Below are 24,829 nucleotides of genomic sequence, written 5' to 3'. Positions count from 1 at the left end.
TTCGTATTCACCCACGAAAGCTTATGTTCCAATACGTCTGTTAGTCTATAAGGTGCCACAGGACTCTTTGCCGCTTTTTACATATCCAGACTAACACGGCTACCCCTCTGATCATTGATTTCAGAGGGAGTTAGGCACTTAAATACCTTTATAACACATCAGATTTCCAACTCTTCTTCCTCTCCCCCCCCCCATACACCCAAATCCAGTTTTCAGGGTGCTAAGCACAAGCAGCACCCCTTTACTTCAATTGGAGTTGAGAGCGCTCAGCACTTCAACAACAAAAATACCACCGCCACACGGGCCCCAAGTTGTTTCAGAAGGCATTTGTCCTCAGTGACCACTAAGTCCATGGCAAGTCTGAAGCTTTAAAGATCACCCCTTATCTGAATTATCTATGAGTTCCTGATCTCTTCCATCCACTGTTAAGAATGCATTGCATAGAGTATAAATCTAGGAGAGGTAATCAAGTGGAGGTAACTGAAGGGGAAGCATGGGCTTCTTTTGCAATCTTTCTAGAAAGACAGCTAAATAGACGTTCTTCAAATTAGTTGTCTGGAATCTTGTATTCAACTGACCTTTGATCATTTAACTCTCCAGCATCACTCAAGTTTTTAAAACAAAAAAAAGACAAAAAGGCAGATTTGCAAAACACCAAAGATATATTTACATCCACATGTAATAACATACTCAACTAAAGTGAAATACATTATAAATTAAAATGAGTAATGTGTGTCTACTGCTTGACAACTTAAGGTTTCAACAATTTAAAAAAAATCAGACAAAATGGAATGAAATAAATATAACAAAACAAAATCAACAACTTGTACCTCTATACATGCACTGTTCTCTCCAAAGAAACATATAAAAACCAGTAGTATCCCAATAGTTAATACTGATGGGCAAAAGTGTACTTTGAAGTACAGGGTTGTAATTCCATGAAATGGGCAAATCTTTGGGTACATTGTTCTCTAATCCATTCCCAAGAGATTTGGGAAGAGGCCAAAAAACAAAAACTTGAAAAAAAGTGTACCAGCATGAAAGAGAGATTCTTTTAAAGACAGATTTGGCAATTCAGATTTTTTTCTTAATGCAGCCCTCTGGAATTTTTAATTACATATCCCCTTAAGATGTATAAAGACAGTTACAGCATGCATTCTAAGACTCATTGAAAGATCAGACAAAAAATAGATTAGCCATCTTCCAAGTGAATTCATCTTCAAAAAAAATAAGCTATAAAAGTGCAAAACTAGGAAAACACTCTAGATTATGTACATATGGCTCAGCTTATGAACAGGAAAAAAAGTAAATAGTGTACAATTTCCTGATACACAGCACTTCATTACATTGCCAGTTTACAGAGACATTAAAATTAGATTCCATTTAAATTACAGGAACTAAGCCATACAACTAGAATGTCTCAGGTTGCATAATGAAAACAAGAATTTCTATGCTTGGCTATTTTACAATTGCTATATGAGGGGCAAAGAGCAAAATGAACAGTGCAAAAAAAAAATTTTTTTTTTACCTAAAATATATGGAAGTCAAAACTAGGTACAGAAGAATCAAGTCTCAATTACAGGCTTTATGTAGAAACAAAAGTCAAAATATGCAACAGCTCAAGTGGCTGATATCTGGCCATCCTCCTTTAAATTTAATTGCATGTGCATTAGAAAAAACTCTTGCTGTCTTCATAAAAATACAAGGAACAAAGTTCTCCCATAGCAGACTGTTCCTTAGTATACTTCCAACACTCCAGTTTGTAATTAAGATGCTAGAGGCATATCAAGAAGCTTCTGAGCACAGTCAAGTAGGCCAAACCATGATAAGCCACATCCCCTTAAGAAAACTTTGTAGTTCCTTATGTTTTTATTGTAAGCTTGTTACATATTTGTTATTTTTGAGTCTGGACAAAATGATGCAGAAATAAAGATACTATGTTGTTCATAAGTGAAAGAGTGTATTGCATTTGGTAAAAACCTAAACACTTGAAGTATTCAAATATTTCCTGTTTGTCCCGTGAGTCCTCTGTACATTCTGCTATTAGAGTTTAACTGTTGGTGGTGGTGGTCTTCATCTAAGAGACTATGAACTTAACATAAGGAGAGAATTCCGACTGTTCCAAGAACACTATGAAAGATCCTGCACAGGATGTGACAAGAACTGCTTCTCTCTCTTGCTTTTTAAGATAAGATGCTGGAAACATCAATTCAACAGAAGGAAAGTTTGCTTCAACAAATTATGGTCCTAGTATGTGCAAGATTGAACAGCAAAGAGTTAGCACCTTAGCTAGGATGATCACAATACTTCTAAACTGAACAATTTAATGTCATAGTTTTTAAATAACTTTTTCAAATGAACTAACAGTTATAGCAGAAAAACGCAATATGAGAAACTGCCACCTCTATGAAAAAGGAACAGTATTTAAACCAACATGCTTAGATATTTACAGAGTTTACCTGAGGTGCAAGGATTATATACTATTTCAAACAGGATCTCTTTTCAGCAGCGCTCAAGTATGTAAAAATATAATTCCTACCTAATATTTGGTCAATTAATTCTAAAGAAAAATATTATTCAAGACCAACATTGAGATACACATTCGCCACACCTTTATAACCCAACTGTTCAGACTACAATTTTTTATGGCTATTTGGTACAAATGTTAACAGAACCAATATTATAAAACTGTAGTGTTTTTATATACAGTACAATCACAGCTTAGTTCAGTAGCTTTCACCATTCATTTCTCTCAAGGGATGAACTGCAAGTAATAACGCCACAAAATATGCATTTGCGTCCTCAGACCTAGAACAAACCAAAAATAGTTTTGTGCTATAAACTGTAATAAAATTCAAATACAGCTAGAGAAAGATCTTTAAATATTAAAAATTGAAATTATATACACACACACACACACACACACACTTACTTTAATAGGCATATTTAGACATTAATGTTTTCACATGAAGTGTGGCATCTATTTGGTAGATTACAAATTGTCAATTAAATCAGCTTTTCAAGACATTCAAACCATGAATAGAAATATAAGGAGGAACTAAAGTTAGAGACAGATAGATATCCAAGCTGGGAGGAGGTGGGGAAACTTGACTGGGAGGCATTTAGGAAAAAAAAAAAAAAAGTCAGACGAGACTAGGGTGACCAGATGTCCCGATTTTATAGGGACAGTCCTGATATTTGGGTCTTTTTCTTATATAGGCGCCTATTAACTTCCCCCTCCCCCCACCCCCGTCCCAATTTTTCACATTTGCTGTCTGGTCACCCTAGACGAGACCCAAGGAACAGTGCTGTAGCAAAACAATCTAACAAGCTGCAGATATAAAAGCTTTGCTTTATGGACTAGAAAGGTGATAGTTCAGATCTGTAGAGCATGTAGAACTATATGTAAATTATTGCCTAGGTCTGGACACTGCAGCATTCAAGCAGCATCTACCTGAACTGGAAGGAATTCCAGAAAGAGGAACAAAAGCAGTTAGAGACTAGAGAGAATATATAAAGCAGGAGTAAAAACTGGATACAGAACTGTTTATGTATAGTCTTTTCTAGGGTGTTCCTCAGCTGAGCATCTGAACACATCAAAAACAGTTACTTTATCCTAAACAGCAAGAAGGAAGAACTACCCTGGATTATAGTGATTTGAGACAAAGGTGCACTGTGTAACCTTGGTCGAGTCACACAAAAGTCTCAACTCCAGAGTTACAGCTGACTGCCTTGACTATAAGACTCCCTCCTGCCTCTCTTGGAGAAACAAATGACTGATAAGGTTATATAACTCCAAGCACATATAATACATGAAGTGTCAGTGTCATAGAATCATAGAATATCACGGTTGGAAGGGACCTCAGGAGGTCATCTAGTCCAACCCCCTGCTCAAAGCAGGACCAATCCCCAGACCCCTAAATGGGCCCCTCAAGGATTGAACTCAACCCTGGGGGGTTTAACAGGCCAATGCTCAAACCACTGAGCTATCCCTCCTGAAGAATGATACACAGGATGCCATACAATCTCTACCCAGAAAAATAGTTCAAGTTTGACTCAAGCAGTGGAAATTTAGTTATTTCACACCATCTTGTGAATATTCAAAAATGCAGTGCAATGCACAATCCCATTCTGGCAGGGACGTTTGTCTGACACGATAGCTTAGATACCAAGTTTAGAGATCAAGTTTTCATAAGTGCATGAATCCTAGCTAATACCAGCTGCCTCCTCATTTGTAACTGTCAATTCTCCTTGTAGTTTTTTTAAACTTACATTGTAACTTTGAGTAGATCCTTCCCTTGAACACTTAATAGACTGATATTGTAACCCTTTAATCTAAATTTAATAGATTTAGATTAAATATTGCTAATGCTCCCATTTGTTTTGGAAAACAAGCTCCTCCACATTTACTATCAAAGGTGAAGGTTCTAAACCAAGTCATTTGGACTTTTCAAAATACAATCCTAAACACTGACAGTGATATTTAATTCATTTTTCATAGTAAAGGGGACTTTTTTATTCTTCTCACTGACATAATTCACACATTTTTTTCCATAACTCTTCTAATAACTCCATGTACCAATATATTTGATGCCAGATTTAACAAATATCAAAAGTAAAACCATTTAATTAACAGGATTGTTTACCATTTCTTGAAGTAAATAATCAAGTTTTCTTGTCATTTGGTCGAAAACGTGCATTGCCAATAAAACTCTCATAACTTCGCTTTTGTAGCATGCTGTTAGATAAGTGTTGGTATGACACCGGCCTTTTTCCTGATAAAGTAAATTTTAAGAGGCATTAACAAGATTAGTTGGAAAACAAGGCTCATCATACAATTTACTCAAAACCCTTTTCATTTGCGAGTGAAGTGATTTTACAGTGCCTTTCACCCATGATTTAAAAGTGCTTTACACAAACTACTTATGTACGTATGCTTTGCCACTGAAGTGCAGACAGCTATGGAGTGGAAGACAGCAATCAAACCAATGCACAGCACAACAATTTTAGAGGTACAATAAAGATATTGCAGAAGAACAATCCTAAAAAAGTGGTATGGAATTTTAGGCATCTAAGAAAAAAATAAAAACTTCAAATATTAGGGGCTTATATGAAACATCACTTATCTGATAAGTAGAATGAAAGGCTGATGGAACCTTTAAAGTTTTCCTCTTACACAGATCAGCAACATGTAAGCACAATGTAATGCAGCCTGTACAAGTTTTTTCAAAACAGTTTTATTATTTAGTAAAAGATCAGTGTACCAGTCTAAAAGTGAATACTTCCAATGATCTAGAATCCACACTGCCTTATGTCTATCACAATAACTTTTATTGGGCTTGCATTGTAAACTATTTTACAGACACGTAAAATTTAATTTATTTTAAAACTGAACAAGTCATCTGTCTAAATGCAGTGGTGCTAGGTACATGATTTCTACCTCCTCTACATGCTTCATATGCATCACTTTCAAACAGAAGTTTTTGATAATTTAATATGCCATGGTAACAGGTTGCATTTCAAGTTTAAGTTTCTTTTCAATGTGATAGTGTACAGAAAGTTTATAGTGTTTTTTTTTAAATCTTTGTATGTATTTACAATGGACAGACCTTGTAATGCTGTTACCAAGGCAGTATTGTGCTTATCAATTTAAATTACTAAAAGTATCACTTAAGATTTCTAAATACAGGTTTAAATCAATGCTTGGTCATATTAAATCTTATTAGCTTATGTCAAAAACATTGCATAAAACTTAGAAAAAGGTCATGTCTGTTTCAAGAACCAATACTCCATTAGGATACAAAAGCTAAACTATGGTCTATATTCCATGAAAGCCTTAAATGCACTGTGAAAAAAACAGTAATTAATTTTAATTAAATTAAAATGGCAAAGAAATTAATATTTCAACATAATCTACAAAATTGCTGGAATGTGCCTGAGCAATTGTCTTCAATTTTCAGTCTCGGCCAGATCAATCAGCCAACAGGTTACCCTTGATAGAGTGTTGCCACTGCAAAGGATGACTAATTTGAGAGTAACACAAACTGAGTGGTTTCAGAATGTTTCTGTCTCTTCAGGGCAATGCAAACTGGCACAGTTTACGAGCAATAAACATGGTTTAATCAAGTTTGCCAAGTGGAACATATTCTCATGACAATTTGATCCAGCATTTAACGTGATATAACATGTTCATAGGACCTAAATAAGGTTTCCACAAGACAACACAGGCCATAAAAAGGGGTTTATCATCATGTTTTAGAATATCATCAGGGAGAAATAAGGGTACCAGAACTTGCAGCTGTACACCTGCAACTATTTGCATATGCTGTCTTATAAAACATATCCCTTAAGAGTTGCTAGTTGTTACTACTTTTAAGTATACCACAGAAGAAAAAAAGGACTTCTTTTCAATCTCCACCCCGCCCCCCTTAAGTGTATAATACTAAGCACAGTTTGCCTGCCTCCTATTCCCAACTCCCCCCCGCCTTCCCTCTCACACAAAACAGATCCATCTGAATTTACTCATGCATGGGGCAACATCAAGAGGATTATCTGAGAGTTGGAGGATAATGGGACAAGTCAATGAGATGACAGTTTGCAAGAGGTTTTTTAATTATATTATTTTTGAATGTCATCTCAAAAATGTATTGGCCTAGAAAGTCTACCTTTGGTTTCTATCTACTTCTAAGGCCTTCTTCAATGTAGTATCTAATTGAGGCCTTTTGACCATCTATGGGAAAAAATGGTGGTTTAGATGACTAAGAAGTGGAAACTGCAGAACTTATTTGATGAAGTTTAAATTCTCACCTGCAAGCTACAGACCTTACTGCCTACAGGTGCAGACATCGGCACCTGTAGGACTGTTCCTACAGACATTACAATTGCCACATGTTGCAATGTGTGTATTATGTTGTCCACAAGCTCAGATTTCAGAAGTAGAATTTTCTTCAGATGCCATAAAAGTTTAGCATAGGAAGAGGTCTAGGTTTGCAGATGTTTTTAAGAAGCATAAAGGAAGGAGAAAATCCAGGTGAACTACAATGTAGGCATTATAGAGAGTGTCTCATGCTTTGTTGCTTCTGTAGGTTGAACTCATTCACACAAAAGGGGTTTGTTGCATTCCCACCCCCGCAAGCTCCCATCCCTTTATTTCAGGGACTCCCTGCAATTCCCTCATTTCCCTTTGTCTCTGGTTGTGTCTCTCTCCCCTCCATAACTCCTACTGCCAAACCATTGTACTCCATTCTGCCATGTGGCCTCCCTTTCCATCCTCCACTCCATGTCACCATTCTTATTAATCTCTCTGACAGAAAGAGAGCCATTCAGGTTGTCAGTATTTTAAACTCAGAGGATTGGCAGACCCGAGACAGATATAGATATATGTGTGTGTGCGTGCACGCTAAGTAAATGCAAGCAAGGGGCTCGATGTGTTTCCCCCCTCAATTTCCTCCTCCTGGTTTTCACCAAAAATCAGTAGGGTTCTACTCATTAATGCCTAGAACATTTCTTGAAATTCTGGATTATTGCATGCAGGACCTTCTTTTGCATGGCCAATAATGGCTTCAAGATCTACAGAAGGCCCTCCTTTGGGCTGAAGGACAGACCATCAGTTTCTTCGGAACATGTAAACTGCACATTACGCACAATAAGCAGTTTAACCAAAAGATGAAAGGCCGAGACCGTTTCAAAGTTTATAAATTTGACTAGTGGATGGCTGTTTCTGTGTCTAGCTGTCAGATGGTCAAAGAAGTTACAGGCCCTATCACTGCAGCCAGTGCTGTCTTGTGTTTCACCAAAAATACATAATGGTAGCAAAGTAATGTTTACAGACAGATAGTGTCCACATCAAATTAAGACTTAAATACTTTCTAAAAGCAAACTCCCACATTAAAAAACTTCAGTACTCAGCTAAAGGTAAGATTTTATCAGTAACTTCTGCTAAGAGCCAGGTTACTTAAGATATTTTGATATATTTCTCTTTTCAAGAAGCCCATCCATCAGATAATTTCTCCCCTTTTACTCCCTTTATTGTTATTTATACAAGAATGAAAACATACACCCTCCCAACCCAGAGACAACCCATACCCAACTCATCATCTATTTCATATGTCTCCAAAGCAAGTCACATACCCTATCAGCCAAATGTTAATACATTCAAGTCCTGGGCTATGCTTAAAAATTAGATCAACCTAGCTAAGTTGCTCAGGGCTGTGAAAAATCTCATGCCCTGAGCACCATAGTTAGGTCAACTTAATGCAAGAATCCTTTTTCAACCTGGCTATTGCCTCTCAGAGATGGGATTTTTCCATCAACGTAGCTAATCCACTTCCATCGATTTAGTGTAGACATATCCAACACCTTAGCTGTGCTGCTGTGGCCTACACATGGCCGAGGACACTGCCCATGTAACTAGGAACCACACATATAATTTCAAACACTCAGAAAGGAAACAGATATTGCATTCCACCTCATTCATCAGATGAGAAATAAAGCTGTTACTCTTCCTCCAATATTCACACTAGTGGAGACTAGGTTTACACATCTCCACCCAAAACACCAATACCAACTATACCTTTCAACTTCCAAATGCAGGCTTAATATGTTGCCATCAACAAATCTTCTATGACCCAAACTGGTTTAGCACTATTGATTACCCACCACAATATATTATAAATATATTGCCTTATTTTCACAGAGGACAAGTTGCTGACAAAGTACTTAGCATGCATGCCTCAATGGGTTAAGAAATTCTTTAGATGTCTAACATTTTAAGACAGTTTTAGTAAAATGCAATTGATATAGATAAGCTGCAAAGACATCTTACAAATCGTATGTCAGTCTATAAATAGAAAGCCACTGAGTTCTACATAGTACAGCATTTCAACTTTAGTGGCTGTGTTAGACTGCAGTACAAGAGTACAAATAAAAATAGGTGAAGATAGGAATAGCAAGATCCCAAGTTCAAGTTTTTTCCCCCCATAACTAAATTTAGTCTCTTAAGTCCACGTTGACCTCAGTGAGAGCTCTCAGATGGTCAACATTTTCTAAAATTAGGCAGGTGCTTAAAAATGGATTCATGCATTTAGCTTTAGGCTTCTGGTTTTGAAAGTCTTGGCTAAGACTAGAGTGATATACACCAAATGAAGTTCCTACAGTAAAATGTTAATACTATTGATTAGTGATGGGACTTTTCAATTTGAATATTAAACATAGACAACACATTTCTAATGAAGTGTTCAGCGTCTATTAAAATTAATTACACATTAATGTAACCCACTGAAGTTTTTAGTTCAGATGTATAATATATAGGTTTAAGGCAGACCTGAAATAAGTTTTACAGGATTTAATATATTTTGGAGGTTGGGCTTTTTTTAAAATGCTCTCTTTGGAAGAAGTTCTATTAATATTCCATGGGGTCCAAGGTTTCTTTGCAAGAGATGCTTTAATATACTCTAGAAACATTAACTGACCCACTGCAATGAAGGTTGGGAGTACTAACACTAGTACATATTTGACATCAAAGAATCAGAATAGCAGTCCTAGGAACACTTAAAAATTAACCTTTTAGAAAACTTCTACTTCCTGCAAGTGATGTTTGTTACTGTGTATATGAAGCAACAAATTACAATGATTCAATTTAAAATCTGAATACTTGCTGTGACCTCAAATTTATCATAAGCCATTGAATAAGATAATAAAATGCTGACAAACCATCATTTGCATCACTAGTATCTACTGGTGTGGAGATAGTTTTGTGCATTTAAATATCTGATTTTGAATCATTTACCTTAAAATTAGAGCAAAAATTTAAGTTTTAGCACAGTTATAGTTGAGTATATACAGAGAAAATACAGTACCTTCTATTGGAGAGCTGGTTGCTTGGCCATTGCTAGGTCCAAAAGAACCATAAAGTGGTCCTGGGCTATACGGCTCATAGGTTTTCAGAATAGTCAGTACATTTCGAGAATCAACTTCATCTGAATTCAGAAGCCCTTGTTTGGTTGGCAAAACAGAGGATGCAGGTTTGGCATGTGAACATTCCTGAGGTAACAGATTTGCATATCTGTTTGCAACACGAGATCTACTCATGTCATATCTTCTGTAATTAACCCTTGCAGAGTCAATGTGTTCAAGAGCTAACAGATTAGGTTTCACTCTTTTAGAAGATGGTTCACCAAATTCTAAGTTTATGTGACCCGCAGATCTATTGCGGAGATATTCTCTTCCTCGATTACTGAACCAGGCAGATTCATTAAGGGGAGAATCATAGGAGCTATTGATACTGCTACTAACTACACCAGATTGAGAAGCTGATATATTTAGAGTTTTTGCTTTAGGTTCACCTTTTTTTACTCTATCCATTACTGAAGAAATACTAGGATTTGAGTGCAAATCTTGCTGTGGTTGCCGACAGCTACTCGCCTGAGCTCCAATGCTTTGCGGTTTGTAAGACTTCAAGTTACTTGGTGTTGAACTGCTGGAATCTACCATTGGAAAAACAGGGACTTTGCTCTGTAGAAGGGGACACTGTTTAGTCTTCTCTGTATGCAACTGTTTTGGTTGCATAGATAGGGAAGGCTTGCTTTTATTAGGGTTAAGAGACAGGGGAAGCACATCTTTACCAAGAAGAGCTGGTGGGCATCCAGTACGCCTGGCTTTAGCCAAAGCTTTGTTTCTGTAACCATTTTTGTTAACAGTGTCAGGATTGTATTTATGCATCAACCTCTGGTGTATCATTAGGACTTCTGGATAAAATGTTCTATAAGTACAAAATGGGCAGGTGCTGGTTGCTAACAAGCCTCTAGCAGTTGAGATCACTGAACATTCTTGCGCTGTTCCAGTAGATAAATTTAACGGCTTTTCTTGAGAGCCCACTATATGCATGTTTGCGCATTTTTCGGCGCTCTCTCTCATTTCTTCCATGTTATTTTTGTCCTTTAAGGCACCAATCAACTGGATATCATCTCCTTCCAATGTCACTAAAGCATCTCTCTCTTTTTTATCAATGGGATCATTTGCCTGCAATTCCATTAATTCTTCCTCTGCTTTTAGCTTTTCCAGGTAAGAAGCGTCTGAGTTCGCATTCATTTGATTTGAGCTATTACCAGCTGCACCCTTCTTTGAGTCCTGAGTATCATTTTTCATGGTCAAGATGACTGGACCACTCAATATGCTCTGAAAGGAAGAAAATCTCTCTTTTTGTTGCTTTACAGGTGGGCAGCCCTTTGCATCTTTGGCACCGTCAATAAACCTTTTTAAGTTTTTGGTTTCTTGAGCACCATCAGTGGCTGACAGGAGGTCCATCTCCTGACTTTGTAACAAAACTTTGCTGTCACTTTTCACATCTGTTGCAACATCGGCCTGCTTCTCCTTGTGATGCCTCTCTAAGTGATACCTCAATGAAGTTTTCTGGGCTGCTGCATACTCACAAAATTCACATTTGTATGGTTTTTCACCTGAAACAGTTTCATCAGAGAAAAAATTTGATGCATATTGATTCAAAATCTTCAACATAATTAAATGATTCAGTGGGTTTTAGAATTCACAAGACTAAGATGATATAGGTGTTCTTTTCTCCTCCCCCTACTCAAAACATACACACTTATGCAGACCCCAAATTGATCCATGACCCCTAAGAACGATACCTAGTGGTTTTTGTGGGGGGTTTTTTTTGGGGGGGGGGGGGAGGTTAGCTACAGTGACATCTTCTGGCTAGGATGAGAGTTTTTCCTACATGTTCAGAAGGTGTAAGGATGGTAGTTAGCAATCTGTTGAGCACAGATAAAAGAAATAAGGATAATAAAAGGGACCCCAGTTGATCAATTGCAGCCACGTGTGGGCACGGCCAAAGACAACAACAACAGGGGCTGGTCAACAAATGGGAATAATATTAGCCAAATGTATAAACAGTCCTTTGAGAAGAAAAATAGGGACATTTACGTTCATTAAAATACACTGACTCAGACAGTTTCTTTGGAGGGGGGAGTACGTGTGGGGTATGGAAAAGAAGCTTTACTGAAAACAGGGACACCAGTCTCTTGACACTGCAGCAGTGGCATACACTCATACTTGGGAGTCGTATTCTGGATTTTTAAAAGCAGTGTGATAATTAGAAAGGGTTAAACAAGGGTGAAAAGCAGGATATGTGTCACAAATCAAAGTGTAGCAGACAACAAGAATCTAGTATGATATTTGTCTAATTTACAGTAGATTTGAGTTTAGGAAATTAAAATATGCATAGCTGTTTAAAGCTATGTTTCATATACAGTTCAATTGCAACATTGGAGATTTTAGATCTTAATTTCAGCAATTTTATAGATAGTTTTAATTTGTTCTTAACAGGAATCTAAAGTTCCCTCTGATCTGGATTAAGCAGACCTTCTCCTGAAGAATTTAAAATCCTTTACCTGTATGAGTTCTGAGATGAATATTGAGGTAATAATTTGAGCGGAAATATTTTCCACAATAGCTGCATTCTCTGGAGGCCCCAAGGTTTTTAACTCTTGCTCTTTCCAAGCCATCTTCATTTTTATCTTTGTAAGAAAAAAAACAAAACACGCACACCTATATTACGAGTAAATACAAATTTGGGCTCCATGTGTTTCAACCTCAAAAGCACAAGTGTCTGCTAGAAATCACCTTCCCCCCATTTAATTAGGGGATGCTAACTCCAAATATAGATCTACAAAAACCCCTCTGATCTACATTGCTACACACTCCTGCTATCTGACTGTCAAGAGACTTCCAGTTGTGCGTTAGATAGTATTGTGGTTTGTGACTGATGAAAGATCCATTGGGATTGAAACAAAATGCAAAGCTAGGCCCTAAGAGTTGAACAAATACATTTCATTAACTTTAATCACTTATGCCATATCTTATAAATCCTTTATGGGCCACAAACAGACCAAACGTTTTCTTTAAGATAGGAATTTAAACTAGAAAAGATAAGATACAGACTTATAGTACACTGCTGCAGAAATTAGTTTGCACTAATCAATGGAATATCGTGCCTGTGGGAGACCATTTTAGTATCAACAGGTCTTGGTAAAATGGTCTTCATTTTTGCCCCTGGGAACTATCAATATTTAAGTTGAGATGTGGCAAACATACTGGGGTAAGGAAGTGACAGGACTAGTGTTTCACAGAATTTAACATTTTTTTCAAGTTCGCAGTTAGAGAAACTTGGTCTCTTTTTGTAAGTGTAAGCACCAATAGTTACCACTAGAGGGTAGCAAGTGCAGCATAATGTCTAAGAAGGAAGAGGAGAAAGTTTTATTCATGAATACTATAAAAGTCAAAGTCAACAACTTTTTTTTTTTTTTTTTAAAGCAGGCTGCACTGAGAATACTGTTGAGGACACCTACTATCATTACTCAGGTGAAAATGGACTAGAAATGGATTTTGTTTTAAATGTATTTTTTAAGTAAATTCATCCTTTTATTTGGTTAATCACTTATTGTTTCTCAAATACTGAAGTGGCTTAAAATGGCTCAAACTTGTGCTGGAAAAGTATTTTATTTTTTAAATTTACATTTAGTAGAAAATTGTGATAGTAGTTTTAAACACACCCATACAAACTGATATATGCATTGGAACTATGACTCAGCATCTCATGATAACTGTTTTAATGCAGGAAGATAACAGCAACTGAGAAGGATCAACAACAAGAAGTACATTTAGCATTTCTTAATTCAATCAGTATCACAGCAGCCAAACTAAGGGTTGTACATTGCTAAAATTGGAAAAAATGCAATAATGTGTGCCAGGACATTCTGTACATTGTGTCTTGAGGTTATGCAAGTATCCTCTCTTTAAATGCGGACACAAAGTAGGTCACATGTAAGAAGAAGGTGCAAGACCATAGTTAGAAATGCTAACCAGTTAAAATACCGTCTTTGCTACTTTTTTTTTTTTTTTTTAAATAAACCCTAATCCCCTATAGAGTACAATAAATGTTAACTCTAGAGTAATTGTTAAAGTTTTAATGGGCCAGATATTCCTGTCCTACACAGGATTAGAACTTTGAATCTCAGCAGTAACACACAGTTTGATCCTGACTGCTCTGGCCAAGGAAACTGTGTTAGCACTTTTCTTCCAAGTAATGTATTTAAGCATACCTGTCTCTTAGTCAATCACATGAGAATAACTTGCCTACCTTTCCTCTTTCTGGTAATTTAAGGCTGTTGGTCCCCAACTTTGAATTTTTCTAACTTCACATCACTCAAGGGAATATGCTACATAAAAGAGCAGCAACCAAATTGTTTAGAGTTAATTCTTCAGTTTTTAAAGTTCTAATATCTGCAGATACTAAACACTAGACTGTTCTGCCTGCCTCCACAATAAAGGCAGAAAATGAAGAATAACTTTCATTTTACAATATTTCTCCAGATTATGCAAGGCTATATGGGGAAGAAAAACTGGAAATATTAGTCCATAAGCTAAATTACTACTTAATTGGCATCACAGAGACTGGGCGAGATAAATCTCATGGCTGGAATATTGACAGAGGGGTATAGGTTCTTCAGGAAGGACGGGCAGGGGAAAAAGGAAGAAGGTGTTACATTAGACATCAGAAATACACACTTGTTCAGAGGTCCAGAAGGAGATTAGAGGCAGACCATTTGAAAGTCTGAGGACGATAAAAGGAGAAAAAACAAAAAGAAACACAAAAAAAGAGGGGATGTGTCATGGTCAGAGTCTAGTATAGACCACCAAATCAGGAGGAGGAGGTGGTATAGGAGACATTTCTAGAGCAATCAACAGAAATATCCAAAACACACTAGACCTGATAGTAAGGGAGGACAAATTGCCCAGATATCTTTTGGAAAAGTAATATGTCAAAATACAAAATGCCCAGGACATTCTTGGACAACTTTTTGTTTCAAAAGGTGGAAGTAGTAATTAAGTAGATTTAATTCTGACTAACAAGGAAGAATCGGCTGTAAAGCTTAAGGTGGAAGGCAATTTGAGTGAAAGTGATCATGAAATTATTGATTCTAAGGAAAGGAAGGAGTGAGAGCACCAAAATAAGGACAACGAACTTAAAAACAAAACTAACAAGCCCAGAGAACTGGTAGTTAAGGTCCCATGGGAAGAAAATCTAAGGGGAAAAGAAGTTCAGGAGAAACTGACAGCTCTCAAAGAGACAGACACACACAAGCAAACTATTCCCACATGGAGGAAAGAGGCCAACAGGACTCCATTAAGAGCTTTTTAACAACATGGGGAGGAGGGGAAAAAAAAAGGAATCCCACAAAAAGTGGAAACATGGGCACATCGTTAAGGGTTTGTGCAAAAGAATAGTACAAGGATGTAGGGACAAAATCTGAAAGATTAAAGCACAACGTAAGTTACACCTAGCAAGGGACACAACAAGCAATAAGAAATGCCACACACACACACACACAAATAACAAGAGAACGACGAAGGAAAGTGTAGGTCCTATACTTAGCAGGGAAGGAGAGAGAATAACAGATGACATTGAGATGGCTGAAGTGTTCCTATTTTGCTTCAGTCTTCACTAAAAGGGTAAATTGTGATCAGACACTTAACACAATTAACATTAACAACAAGGGGGAAGGAACACAAGCTAAAATAGTATTCTTTAACCTGTTTTCCTAAGTTAGATGCACTCAAGTTGACAGGGCCTGATTGAATGCACCCTAGAGTACGTCAGGAACTACCTGAAGGAATACTGGAACCATAAGCGATTATCTTTCAGAACTCATGGAGCACAGGTGACGTCCCATAAGACTAAAGAAGGGCAAACATAGTACCCATCTTTAAAATGGGTAACAAAGAGAACTTGGGAATTGTAGATCAGCCAAGCCTATCTTCAATACTTGAAAAGATACTGGAACAAATGATTAAACAATCAGTTTGTAAGCACCTAAGGGATAACAGAGTTATAAGGAATGGCCAATATGAATTTGTCAAGAATAAATCATGCCAAGCCAATCTAGTTTCCTTCTTTGATAGGGTTACTGGCCTAGTAGATTAAGGAAGTTGTAGACGTGATATATCTTGAGTTTAGCAAGGCTTTTGGCAGTCCATCGTGACATTCTCATAAACAAGAGAAATGTGGTCTAGATGAAGTTACTATAAGGTGGGCGAAAGGCCATACTCAAAGAGTAGTTGTCAATGGTTCGCTGTCAAACAGGGGAAATATATCAAGTAGGGTCCCATAGGGGTCTGTCTTGGGCCTAGCACTATTCAACATTTTCATTAATGACATGGCTAAAGGAGTGGAGAGTATACTTAATAAATTTGAGAATGACACCAGGGTGGGAGAGGTTGCAAGCACTTTGGGGGACTGGATTAGAATTCAGAACAGCTTTGACAAATTGGAAAAGTGGTCTGAAATCAACAAGATGAAATTCAGCAAATACAAGCTCAAAGTGCTACTTAGAAAGGAAAAATCAAATGCACAACTATAAAATAGGGTTTAACCATCTAGTAGTAGCAGTAGTACTGCTGAAAAGAATTTGGGCATTACAGAGCATCACAAATTGACTCTAAGCCAACTATGTGATGTAGTTGCAAAAAAGGCTAATATTCTGGGGTGTATTAACAGGAGTGTTGTAAGAACGACACAGGAGGTAATTGTCCCTCTCAATTCAGTAGAAGTGAGGCCTCAGCTGGAATACTGCGTCCAGTTCTGGGCATCACGCTTTAAGAAACTTGTGAAGAAACTGGAGAGACAATCCAGATGAGAGCAACAAAAATGAGAAGTTTAGAAAACCTGACCTATGATTAACGGTTAAAAAAAAAAGAGGGTAGTTTTAGTCTTGAGACAAGACGACTGGGGACAGGGGGTCCTGATAATTGTTTTCAAATATGTTAATGGTTATAAACAGGATAGCGATCAACTGTTCTCCATGTCCACTGAAGGTAGAACAAGTAATTGGCTTAATCTGTAAAATAGGCTGATTTAGGTTTGATATTGAAAAAGACATTCTAACTATAGGGATAGATAAACACTGGAATAAGTTACAAAGGGAGGTTGTGGAATCCCATCATTGCATGTTCTTAAAAACTGGACAGACACTTCTCAGGGATGGTCTAGATGGCCTCTTGAGGTCCCTTCTAGCCCTATATTTCTATGATTATTTTTCAAAAGACAGTCACTATATTTGGACTACAGTTGCCAAGTAGTTTCTCAAGAATGGTACCCAATAAAATTAAGGATTCTTGGAAATGGGGATAAGGAGAATGATTATACAATTTTAGTTCTCTTCCAATATAGTACTTTGGGGGGGGGGGGCTAACTTAAGCTTGTACATTACATTGCATTTCATTTGAAGCATGCAGTGACAACTAATTCTTTTTCTGTGGCAATAAACTATTTAAAAGTCTACTTTTTTAACCAGTTATTTTAGTGATTTTTTTCCCCCTAACCATTGCCTGCACTTGCTATTTGGTTTGGTAAATTAATTTACCACCATAATTTCCTAAACCCAAAGCATAAACACAAGGACATTAAATATTTTATGTACGTTAATGAGATGATCTCAAAGTGGAGATACCAACCCCCTAACATTTGTCTCTGGTCATCGTTTACGATGGACAAATTAGGCAGATAATTTAACATTTCCTTGCTTCGTACAAGAAAAAAAAATTACAGATATCTATGCTATTTTAATCTAAAATGTTCATATATACTTCTTACCCAAATGAAGTGTGTCTGGTAGTCCATCTTCAGATCCATCTTCAGAGCCTCCCTCTGTTCGGTCTACTACTCCATTTTCATGTAGGGTTACAATTAAGTCTGCACAGCATGTTCTAGAAGTGGCTGAAGTCTCTGCATCAGTCCTCCTATCTCTCTTATGTACTCTTGAATGAAGAACTAGCTGGTGGTATGTTCTAAAGGCTTTGCCACACTCTGAGCAGTGTGTTGGTTTCTCTTTGTTTTGTGACACTTTAGGATCCATCTCCATAGAAGGCACTTCACCACTGGGATGTTTCAGTTTGTCTTGGGACAGGGTACCATTTCCTGTACAACTGCTACTTTTACCTACCTTTGACTTCCCAGCATTTTCAGTCTGACTAACCTGGCTACCTTTATTTGTATTCCAAATTTCACCAAGTTCTTCTTTATCAGATGATGAATCATCATTGTCTGTACTTCCTTCTTGCCCTGGTTCTTTAATCTGTCCATGGCCAATAGCAACTTTACCTTTGGTTGCGAGCTGCCATGCTTGATATGTATTGAATGGATCCAGTTCAGCTATCCATTTCACAGGTTTTTCTGATTTACTCTTTTCTGGAGTCACATTTGGTCTTAAGTTCAAAAATTGCAGAAATTCTTCTCTCTGAGCCACTCCTCCTTTATTGGCTCCATCAGTGACTTGTGGGCTATCACCATTGGATGCTGACTCTTTGGTGTGCACTTTACTGTGCTCAATTAAGTTCTCTTTATTGAGAAATAGGAAACCACAAACCATGCAGATTTTGTAAGGTGATGTTACATTTTCAGTTACATGCTCCTGTACCACCTCATTAATTGTTACTGGGCTTTCAGAACCTTGTTGAAGCTTATTTCTTGAACCAGGTTTACCAGTATGTGTTCTCATGTGATTTTTGAGGAACCAAGGCTCTTTAAATCTTCTTCCACATACATTACACCAATATGTGAAAGAGTCCTTATGCTTTTTCATGTGAGTCTCAACATCAAAAGCTTCATCAAATGTTTGCCCACAAACTTCACAGCTAAATTCTTCATTGTCCTTTTCATTGTTTTCTGGTGATGGCAAGTCTGTTCTAACTTGACATTTATCAAGAGGACTAAGATATTCTGCTTCGACACGCAGAACTGCTGGTTCACAAAGCGTTGGTCTATGTTGAGTTAGGACATGCTTCCCAAGTTCTTCAGGATGTTTAAAAGTCTGATCACAAAACATGCAATCCAAAGACATACACCCCTCCGCTTGCATCAAGAACTTTTCTTGCACGTTTTTGTAAGAAATTGTGTTGGTCCCTTTTATCGGCATCGAGGCATCATTATTCTCCATCTGCGCACCAACAGTACTGGCTATCCCATCTGGTCCCTCCATATATACTAAAAGGGGTTGAGTTGGCATATTTCCTGGGTTTCGTTCCCTATCATGTATTAGTGTGATGTTTCAATTCTTCCTGGGACGTTCTCTGGTCACAATAAGGACACTTGTAAGGTTCTCCTCACATATGCATGCAGATATGCTAGGCTAGAAGACTACTTCATGGAAGTTCTTGCCATGTCGAAGGAGATTGATTTTTATCTGTATTCATACACCATTAAAAGTATACCCATTGGTTTGTTTTCTTGAGCTACTTTTTCTGCTGTTTAAGTTCACTTAACATTAAAGAGTCTGTAGAAGTCATCAGTTGCACTTATTTCTCCCTTTGTAATATTTCAAATACTTCTATTGTGCAGGACAGAGTCAAGAAGAGGCTCAGTAGAACAGAGAACTCCAGCACCTAGAGAAACAGAACCACAACTAGCTTTTAAAATTAAAAAATATATATATATATATATATATATATATCAAAAAATGAAACCAGAAAGACTTTTTAAAGAGCTATTAATCATCATATCTCAAATACACAGGTAAGTTTTATATTGAAGAAGCCTTTAGCACTCATTTAAAATACAAGCTATGTTTCCAATATGCCATAAAGAAGGGTTAGATTACATCTCTTCCCTGACCTACTGGGAATAAGCAGCATGATCTTGAATACCAACTCATTTTTTTCCTGCTAATTTCTATACTAATTTGTTATATAAAAAGCATTTCACCCAGCTACATTAAAAACTCACCAGGACCCATATTTCAGATTACAAGTCTGCTGAATCCATATTTCAATGCATATATTAATACATTTTTAAGTGATGCAACAAGCTGAGGTAGTTACACATTAGTGCTGTGAAAACTGCCTTTTAGAGAGATATACTGTAGGACTTTGGATTTTATCCTTACAGCCTATGAAAAGGAAGGAGGAGAATTCTAAACTTTTCCAAGCTTAAATCAGCTTGAAATTATTTTCACATTACTGGCAGATAGTACAGGTTAGTAAAACGTCAGTATAAATACAACAGCCTCACTAATGCCACTATTTAAAAATCTGTCACTCTGTTGAAAAAATCTTAAAGAATTAGATTGGATACAAAAATGAACTAGGCATTAGTGTTTAAGTGCATAAACTGCACAGACACTTCATTTTGAATCCCATTTTACATATCTATTTTAGATTATACACACAAAAAAACCCAACTTCTAAATGTAAACGCAAATGCTTCCAATTTAGAATTACTTAAAATAATTAATTTGTATGTTTTTAATCTCATTTACCATTTAAATAATATTGAAAAATGTTGATGTAACCAGTTATATTTACTGTACATTTGTAAACATCATTACATACCAAATTTAATCTATTCACGGCAATAAGTCATCTTCTTTGGACAGTCAAAATAAAAATGAGAAAGCAGAGTCCAAAGGACTCTGATGTGTATTAGTTCCTTTAAAAAAAAAAAAAAAAAAAGACATCACCTACTTATTTTGAATGCACTGCTTTCTTCAGATTTTCAGGTGTGTGGAGTTCTGGACTTATTTTATTTTATTTGTTTGCCTTAAACCTTGAAGTTTCCCAAGTTACCACTATTTATCAAGAATTTCCCACAAGAGATTCAGAAATTACAACTTGAATTACTATGCTTCAAAGCAGTCAGTTTGCGCATGGCACATTATTATGCCCCACATATCAGTTCTCATTACGGTATCCTGAAAATAGTTCTTTTTTGAGTTTACACTTTCAGGAGTTTATCTTGATGAGGAGAAGTGGTCAAATTTAGGTTGGGCTTAGCTAACACGCTACCTAAATCCAACCTAAATTTACCCTGGATGTAATAATTTTTTCCCTGAATGTACTTGACCCCTTCAGTGTTTTAGCACATGCTGTTTGTAACATTCTTTACTGTGCCATTATTCAACTGAAAACCTCAAAACACTTTCATAAACAATGAGCCTTAACATACTCCTGTAAATTAATTATTATACCCTTTTTATAGACTGTGAAATTGAGGTAGAAAGATTAAGTTATTTGCCCAAGATGGCTCCAGAGCCTCAAGTAGAATTCAGAGGTCCCAATTCTCAGTCCATCACTACCACGAGGCAACTCTTCCTGTCTAAATACAGGCTCGGAATTCTTGTAATAACTAAGCAGGTTGAACCTATGACACGGTCAACTTTAAAATTTAAAGTCTCTCTTTTCTGCGAGTGAACTTCAGCCATAAAGATTTCATTTATTAATTTTGACTCTAGTTAAATGTCAGGTTGACTAACAATAGTGATATAGGACTGGCTTTGTTTTTAGAAAACTTTGGTGCTGTATGCAAAATTTCTCCATGGAGCTAAAATACTGAAGTATATTACAAACATGTGAACTCACTAGTAATTTTTTATTTCATATTTCCACTTGTAGCTTTGTTCAGTGTCTTTAGTATATAAATACAGCTTATAAAATTACTGGTGATGGATCCATGGTTTTGCCGTTCAAGTTTATCGTTTCATGGTAAGTATGAGTAAGGGTGAATGTATGTTGTGATGGGAGAGGCGTTCAGTTGTGTGGATGTCAAGTGAGGAGTGTCTGCTGCAGTGAGGGGCTGTGTATGTGTTTGGGGTAATTGTGTGCATTGGTTGTGTTGTGTAGATCTGTGGGGGTGGCGAATGAGGGGTGTGTGCTGTTGAGAGGGGCAATGTTGTATGCTGCTTGTGGTGTTGTGCAAGTGGTTGTGTTGATTTGTATCTAGGGGATTTGCGCAGGTGGCAACCGAGTGCATGGGTGTGGCAGTTGGGCAAAGTAATTCACCATTTATGCAGTCTTCTTCGGACAACCAATGAGACTGTTGCATGCAAATTAGCTGTAGAATAAGGGCCTTTCGTGGGGTTAACCGCTATCACAGTGGTCTAGGATGCTTTGCATATTAAAGTTACCTGGTACAGGCCTTACTGCAACTGTACACCACACAAGTGTAATTCATAAGATAAAATGGTCAAGAACTTGAAAATTGGGTGGTAACAGACCATGAAATTCTGTGATGATTCAACCTGGCGATATTCTGAACACACGCAAAAAAAAAAAAGCTCTCAACCATGCTTGTAGCTGCTTCCACCACTTCACACAGGACTCAGACATTTTAGGCTTTGGAGTGACACACAGATCAACATTCCTGGAATGTTATTAGATACAGGACACGATGGTATTCTGTGGCAGAGCTCAGATGTGATCTTTGTTGTATAATGGAAGCTACCTAAATGAAGGTATTTTATTTGTAAGACAGATAAATAGGCAGCTTTGAAAATCTGAGCAGCTAATGGCACAGTATCAGCAAGCCACTTAGGTAAGAGGGCTATCATCCAGGTGTGGATTTTTTTTTTTTTAAATCTGTTTAACCCTAACTCTTTAGTGAATATTCAGGCCAGATATAGAAACTGACCCATTTTAGAAACAGTTGCTATTCATTAATAGCAACGTGTGCACATTAAGTTCCTCTGAAGTGTATGAGAGAGTCATTCTAAACAGCAACTGCCACACACTGACATATGTTCTAGGTCAATCTGTCAGTGCCAGAGACAGATTAAGAACCTACTTCACCTAGACAATCTCAATTTGTTGTGTGGCAATGAAATTCTCTAGAAGCACTCAGTTACAGGGAAAGCATCTTTTCCATGTAGTTTCATCTACGTGTCAGTTTAGCAAATATTCGGAAGCAGAGGGTGTTTCTTCCATCTTTCCTTTGATCCTTCTTGCAGTATACTACATAACTGAAAAATACCACCATGAAGCTAGTAGCAGACCAAAACCTGCTTTCAGCAACTGCCAATTGTGAAAAATACTTTCTTGTAGAAAGTGAAGGCCTCCATACCGAATTCCAGGGCCAAGTTTTGTCCTAACTCTCATGCAACAAGATAACCAAAAACTCCTTGCAGACTGGAACCATTTAGAGACAATGAATTCTCTGGATGTGTTGGGAAATAGCTGACTGAATTTTTGAAGTTTCACGAACACAAGTTTAATAATTCACTCTTCAGAGTCCAAGCTCCAGTAGTGCAAGCACAGGTCTATAGGCTCAGACTCACTGCCATGGCACCTGGCTCCTTTGAAGATTTAAGATGTGATTTTCAAAGTAATTTACACATTTAGGCCAGATTTGTAGAAGTTCTTAGCACCTAGTAGCTTCCATTTTTCTTAATGGGCGCTTCCATGTGAGCACTTCTGAAAATCTGCAGAAACAACAAGGAGTCTGGTGGCACCTTAAAGACTAACAGATTTATTCGGGCATAAGCTTTATGCCCGAATAAATCTGTTAGTCTTTAAGGTGCCACCAGACTCCTTGTTGTTTTTGCAGATACAGACCAACACGGCTACCCCCTGATATCTGAAAATCTGGTCATTACTAACCCTCAACACATCATTCTGAGGAAATACAGCATACTCTATCTTACTATTTTTGTGTCTGAAGTATTTATCTACCACTAGGGCAATTATTGCTGTCAAAAAAGAGATGTGGTTCAATAGGACAAGAGCTACTTTTAGTAAAGAGAGTCTCTCACTTGTAATTTTTAGATCATGAAATCTAGTTGTAGATCATACTCTGTTTTCCACCAAAAATGTGGACTCTTCCAGGTAGATTGAATTAGATTCAAACTACCCAAGTGAAGTGAACAGTAAATGTAAAAAAAAAAATTGAAAAGTGAGCTTTAAAACAACAAGACTGAGTTTTCTGACTGATACATTTCAGACTTCCTCCATCTGTCAGAAAGATCTTAAGAGTAGGGCATGTCTTTTTATGTTTAGAAATCAAGTATTAATAAATCAATACTAGACAAGAGATTAATTCAGCTAAATAGCAGCACCAATTTCCTACTGAAATGAAGGAAATCCTTTCCCAAAGGAATCAGAATATAAAATTATTCAATTATTAAATAAAAATGTACTTTTAAAATGAGAATTAAAACATTGTTTTACTCCATCTAGAACTGGTACACAACTCATGGTCCATGACACATTCAGAATACTGTCCATCTAATTTAGTTATACAATTACTACTTTTTACTCCTGTGAACACTGCAGAGACGAGTTGGGATCCATTTTGGTTCAATCAACAAAATTATATGAACTCCAAATGCAAGGCCAATCCTGCAGCTACAACTGGGCAACTCCATTGGAAACTGGGTTAACCCAAAGTAGAATCTGGTCTGCAATAACATTAATACTTGTGATGATGGATGAGACAGAAAACAAAGAATACAGTTTGACTTTCAGATCATAGATTGAGTTTAATAGAACTAGCAGTTAGGAAAACATTTTTACTTCTAAACTGAACAAAGTAAATTGGGAAGTCAGTGAGGGACAAACATGTAAACAGATTCCAAGTACTTACTTTCAGAATAAGACTACATTGATACAACAGAACATTGATCACAAAAGTGCCAATAGCACAACCATTCCTGAGGAGAAAACCCCAAATGGCCGACTCCACCAGTGGAAGCACCAAGAAAAAGAATTTACCACAAGTTAGCTCACAAGTGGTAAAATCCTACTGTGGCCAAGGCAGTTTGTTGTCGTGTTAGCAGGTTACAGCAGACAACAGTTTACCATGCCAGCGAACACAGGTGAAAATTACAAACTGCCTTGGCCATGGTAGGATTTTACCACTTGTGAGCTAATGTGTGATTTAAAAAAAAAAAATCAAATACAAGTATTTTTCCTAGTGAAGATAAAGTCTTAGAGTCAAGGACCAAAAATGTTGTTTCACTGCATTGCAGCTCTTCAGAATCCTTTGGGCAGC

General features: G+C 37.1%; 1 protein-coding gene across 1 annotated transcript; it reads right to left on the bottom strand.

Annotated features, from left to right (window-relative positions):
- Nucleotides 1-664: 664 nt before the first annotated feature.
- On the bottom strand, nt 665-19,450 carry ZNF217 (zinc finger protein 217). The gene is made up of 5 exons (XM_029911825.1): nt 17,669-19,450; nt 12,408-12,533; nt 9,858-11,456; nt 4,647-4,775; nt 665-2,808 (listed from the first exon to the last, which is right to left on the bottom strand). The coding sequence occupies exons 1-4, from the start codon at nt 19,077-19,079 to the stop codon at nt 4,666-4,668; spliced, it is 3,246 nt and encodes a 1,081-aa protein (XP_029767685.1). The 5' UTR covers nt 19,080-19,450; the 3' UTR covers nt 665-2,808; nt 4,647-4,665.
- Between the last annotated feature and the right edge of the window lie 5,379 nt (nt 19,451-24,829).

Source organism: Terrapene carolina, unplaced genomic scaffold, assembly GCF_002925995.2.
Source record: "Terrapene carolina triunguis isolate 2854851 unplaced genomic scaffold, T_m_triunguis-2.0 Scaffold130, whole genome shotgun sequence".
In the NCBI taxonomy this organism is placed as follows: Eukaryota; Metazoa; Chordata; order Testudines; family Emydidae; genus Terrapene; species Terrapene triunguis.
The sequence above is the reverse complement of the archived record's forward strand: the minus strand, read 5'-3'. Positions and strand labels throughout refer to the sequence as shown.

Excerpts from the sequence above, each read along its gene's own strand:
- ZNF217 (XM_029911825.1), bottom strand. The coding sequence starts at position 19,079 with ATGCCAACTCAACCCCTTTTAGTATATATGGAGGGACCAGATGGGATA. Across the intron at positions 12,534-17,668 it reads ACCAGACACACTTCATTTGG|ATAAAAATGAAGATGGCTTG; the intron begins GTAAGAAGTATA and ends TTTCTTACAAAG. Across the intron at positions 11,457-12,407 it reads TCATCTCAGAACTCATACAG|GTGAAAAACCATACAAATGT; the intron begins GTAAAGGATTTT and ends AAACTGTTTCAG.